This window comes from Mus pahari, chromosome 22, assembly GCF_900095145.1.
Source record: "Mus pahari chromosome 22, PAHARI_EIJ_v1.1, whole genome shotgun sequence".
Classification (NCBI taxonomy): Eukaryota; Metazoa; Chordata; class Mammalia; order Rodentia; family Muridae; genus Mus; species Mus pahari.
In genome coordinates this window covers 6,398,461-6,403,764 of record NC_034611.1, presented here as the reverse complement: position 1 = coordinate 6,403,764, position 5,304 = coordinate 6,398,461, and the positions used below count along the sequence as shown (strand labels likewise).

At 36.8% G+C, this 5,304-nt stretch overlaps 1 protein-coding gene across 1 annotated transcript in view; it reads left to right on the top strand.

Moving 5' to 3' along the window:
* Prex2 (phosphatidylinositol-3,4,5-trisphosphate dependent Rac exchange factor 2) overlaps nt 1-5,304 on the top strand; it is a 300,320-nt gene that overhangs the window by 132,066 nt on the left and 162,950 nt on the right. Inside the window, exons 12-13 of the mRNA XM_021221903.2 lie at nt 986-1,089; nt 1,675-1,724. Of these exons, the coding sequence (XP_021077562.1) occupies nt 986-1,089; nt 1,675-1,724 (154 nt within the window). The remainder of the gene's footprint in view (nt 1-985; nt 1,090-1,674; nt 1,725-5,304) is intronic.

The window sequence follows — 5,304 nt, the reverse complement described above, 5'->3', positions numbered from 1 at the left end:
CGGTGGGCGGTGACAGTGGGCGGTTCGAGGACGCTGTGTTCCGGCTGGTCTGGTGCGCTCCAGCTGCTGTACTCCGGCGTCCCTGTAAAAGGCAGGACCCAACAATCCCTGGCTGTCCTGAAACTCACTTTGTAGCCCAGGCTGGCCTCGAACTCAGAAATCCGCCTGCCTCTGCCTCCCAAGACTAGCCATTCTTAAATAGAAGAAGAAAAAAGAATTAAGTAACATGTAAAAAGTAGTGCTAATCAGTGTAAGAACTCTTAAAATTTTGGAATCTGTTACATATTCAAAGTATTCAGTCATCTCTGGAGGTTTGAATACAAGATACATGGATTGGTGTATGTGTGGTCTTGGCACCATCACTATGTGGTAAAATAGTTACAAGCAAATATGTACTTCTAGGGCTGATGATAAAAACACATAAAACAAACCAAACAATAAAAGCCCAGAGATATCATGCTTACTGTCTAAGTATCTACTGTACAAATTCTAAAAATGTATTCTATTTTGTGTGGAGCTTTGTAAGCCAGGCTAGCCTCAAGCTCACTAGGTAGGTTAGGCTGGCCCTGGAGTCAGCCATCCCCCTGCTTCAGCCTCTCCAGCTCTAGGATCATACATAGACATGCACTACCTCACTAGCCTGGGTGTTTGTTCTTTGATATTTAGTTCAGTCCTAGGTAACTGTCAAGAAATAGGAAGCATGGATCTGCATTTCTTAACTGTCAGTACGTAGTCTATGGCATACACACTTACCTACATGTATATATTACGTTAGCTGAATATTATTAACCTCAATCAAGCCTTCAGATCATATGTGAAGTTTCCTTGTAGTAAAGAACAAAACCTTACAAATTTTACTGTTGAAAATATTGGCTTGGCATTACTTTTTTGGAAAAAATCAGAAGTTTTTCATAAATTGTGAATATGTATTCAATAAACTTAATCAGATTGCCAGTATTTTACTGTAACATTTCTATGTTCTTAGTTACGGATAAGCACCAGTTCAAACCAGAGCAAATGCTATACCGGTTCCGATATGACGATGGTACATTTTACCCCAGGAGTGAGATGCAGGACGTCATTTCTAAGGTAATGGCACCTTCAGCCACTTCCATAGCAAGATTCCTGTTGCCATCCTTGGGGAAGACACAAAGCTAATATAGGAAACTCTTAAGTTACCTTATAAGCAGTCTCTGTCTTATTAAGATGTCTGAAATGCCAGTGTTAGATCATTTTAATTTTTTCATATGGAATAAACTCTGGACATAATATTTGTATAAATTTTGAAAACGGAAACACAAGGACAAATATAATACCCCTTTTTATAGCACCCTTGAAATTTTTGTATTGAAATATAACTAAGCACATTCTAGATTTATTGCTATTTGAACTTTCTGCTTGAAGTATATCTTATAATTTATATTAAGAAGTATTTTATGTGATCTTTCATATATGTCATACACATAAGACAGATTCACAGTACAAACCCATCCTGTTCTTCAGTGACTCAACTCCTATATTTATCCTGTATTTTAATATTTTGATAGATTTTTAAGATTCCTAAGATTGCATAATGACTGCAGGAGAAATAGAGTTGATTGATTATTCTGAATGTTCAGTAGCATGTCTCTTGGGTGGTCTTATCCGTTTCTGATTTGCTTTTGTTTCACACAGGGTGTAAGACTTTACTGTCGTCTCCACAGCCTGTTTACCCCAGTGGTCAGGTGAGTTGGCCTCCTGGGGGCCATAAATGGAACTGCTTGCTTTTCATGTTAGAACTTGAGTCATTTCATGTTAAGTAATTGTTTATGTCAGATAATCATAAAGCACTATATATTCAGTGTCTTTTCCCTTTGTTATGCTTTCAAAACTTATTTTATTATAATCTCATACCACATTCTTCAGCTGAAAATGAAATAATTCAGATTTCTTTACTATTTATTAAATGGTAGTTGAATGATCTGGAAATGATTCAGAAATACTGTTAGTTCTAATTGTTTATAACTAGGAATATTTTTATATTATATATTTTGGATTTTGGATTTTATATAGTCTCTTTATATATGTATGTACTGTGTAATTGAATATTAGATGTATATTTTATATTTCCTTTTGATAGGATTTTTTCCCCTCAAAAGTTAAGTTTTATATTGGAAAATTAAGAATTATACTCAATACACATAATTTTGGAGCTTATTAACTAACTCATTTTTAAAAGAAATGCATGACACATTTTTGAAGCAAATAAATATATTTTTTTAATGGCTATAAAATCCAAATGTTCATAGGCATAATTTCATTTTACATGTGTAATATCAATTCTAAGGTGATGCATAGATAAATAGGTAGAAGGAAGATTGATAGATGATAGATGGATAAACGATAGGTAGATAGATGATTGATAGAGGATGATTAGGTAGCTATATGGGTGCGTGCATGGATGAGATAAATAGGAGATAGAAGATAGATAGATAGATAGATAGAGAGATAGAGATAGATAGATAGATAGATAGAGAGAGAGAGAGAGAGAGAGAGAGAGAGAGAGAGAGAGAGAGAGAGAGATAGGTAGGTAGATAGATATTTTACCAAGACTTGCTGTGTCTGCATATTGGAATTCCCTTTTACATCACATAAAGATTGTAAGGCGGTTCTTCAGGAGAACTGCAGTCTTCCCACCTATTTGTCGGGAATAAATGTCTGTTTTAGCTGCAGGCTTCACAGTGTAACGCTGGGAAAGAGTGTGAACTTTGTAATGTACTACTGCTGTAGATTCCTTCCATATGTTTTGAATAAGTTAATATTAAATACTTAGCAACTATGTATCTCCTGCTAATCAAATAGAAAAGAATAATAGCTACCTCTTCACGTTATCTGCATGTATATAAATAATATGTGTATGTATGAAAATATGTTTAGAAAACTACATTTAAAAATTATTATCATTATTATTATGATTAATGTTGTTGCTATATGAGATTTTATATCAAGGAAGTTACAGTCCTTAGGAACCAATAGGAAGTAATTATTCTTTGGGTAGAAATGACCATTATTTATGTGTTGTATGAGAAAATATATGGAATTAAAACATAAAACAGATGTGCTGTATGATAGTTACTCATTAGTACATATGACTTTGATTTTAAAGAAAAATTCCTTGCTGATAGGAACCAGACACCCAATATGACCATGACTAGCTCTTTCTTTCCTGCTGATGCTTATGGAAATCAGGGTGAAAGGTGATAGGTTTTAGAAAGATGGCAATAAACAAAATAAAGGAAAATGAATTAGATTCCCAAGGGATCCAGTTCCATATTGAAGGCCAAAAGTTTCAGTCACGCGAATAGAGGATATGGATATCATGGATATCAGTTGTAAATTACTGACAGAGGCTAAAGAACAGGACATAGAGGCAGGACCTCAAACTGTTAGCAGCCTACAATTTTTTTTTTCTTTTGACATTTTGCAAGGACTGTCATTTTTCTCATTCTCTACAAAATGAAATCAATTATCGATTCTGCCTTTGTGCACAGGACTGGTCATAAGACTTTTTAAGTTTTTCACTGAACTTTGAATGATTTCTCAGACCTGGAAAATCTGATGAGCAGGAAGGAGCCTGGTGAGAGAACCAGTCAATCCCCTAATTCCCAGGGGTGTGTGTGTGTGTGTGTGTGTGTGTCTGTGTGTGTGTGTGTCTGTGTGTGTGTGTCTGTGTGTGTGTGTGTGTGGGTTATGTTTGTATATGTGTATGTTTGTAGTGTGTGTGTTTATGTGTATGTATATATGTATGTATGTGCATGTGTCTGTGGTTTTGATGTGTGTGTGTGTGTGGTTTATGTGTATGTGAGTATGTGGTATATATGTGTATGTATGAATGTATATATGTATGTATGTATGTATGTATGTATGCATGTGTGTGCATGTGTCTCTGTGTGTGTGGTTTATGTGTGTATATGTGTATGTTTGTAGTGTGTGTGTTTATGAGTATTTATGTATGTATATGTGTGCATGTGTCTGTGGTTTTGATGTGTGTGTGTGGTTTATGTGTATGTGAGTGTGTGGTATGTATGTTTATGTATGTATGTGTGTTCATGTGTCTCTGTGTGTGGTTTATGTGTGCCTATGTGTATGTTTGTAGTGTGTGTGTGTGTTTATGTGTATGTGAGTATGTGGTATGTATGTGTATGTATTATGTGTGTGCCATGTGTCTCTGTGTATCTCTGTATATGTGTGGTTTATGTGTATGTATGTGTATGTTTGTGGTATGTGAGTTTATGTGTATGTGAGTGTGTGGTATGTATGTGTATGTATGTATGTATGCATGTGCATGTGTCTGTGTTTTTGGTGTGTGTGTGTGTAGCTTCCTGGTTCCATGCTTTGCTTAGAAAACTTATGTAGTACAGTCTTCCTGTGCCTTCTTCAGGGTTGCAGGCTTTGCAGAGATCCTGCGAATAAGTACAGTGTGCATCCCCTCTCTTCTTGGAGAATATATAGTCAAGAATTTTCTGGCTCTAGTCTCCACACTATGAGGATACTTTAAAAAAAATTATTAGATATTTTCTTTATTTACATTTCAAATGTTATCCCCTTTCCTGGTTTCCCCTCCGAAAATCACCTATCCCCTCCCCCTGTTCTGCAATCCTTCCACTCCCACTCCTGATCCTGGCATTCCCCCTATGCTGGGGCAAAGAACCTTCACAAGAACAAGGGCATCTCCTCCCATTGATTAGGCCATCCTCTGCTACATATGCAGCTAGAGCCACAAGTTCCTCTGTGTGTTTTCTTTGATCGTTGGTTTAGTTCCAAGGAACTCTGGGGGGTACTGGTTAGTTCATATTGATGTTCCTCCTATGGGGTTTCAAACCCCTTCAACTCCTTGGGTACTTTCTCTAGCTCCTTCATTGGGGACTCTGTGCTCTGCCATTGGATGATAGTGAGCACCCACTTCTGTATTTGCCAGGCACTGGCAGAGTGCCTAAGGAGATAGCCATATCAGGCTATCTGTAAGCACTTCTTGGCATCTGCCATAGTGTCTGGGATTGGTGGTTGTTTATGGGGTGGATCCCCAAGAGGGGTGATTTCTGAATGGTCATTCCTTCAGACTCTGCTCCAAACTTTGTCTCTGTAATTCGTTCTATGGGTATTTTGTACCCCCTTCTAAGAAGGATTCTGAGCTTCTGGGCTAGTATGCACTTATCAGTGAGTGCATATAATGTGTATTCTTTTGTGATTGGGTTACCTCACTCAGGAGGATATCCTCCAGATACATCCATTTGCCTAAGAATTTCATAAATTCATTGTTTTTTA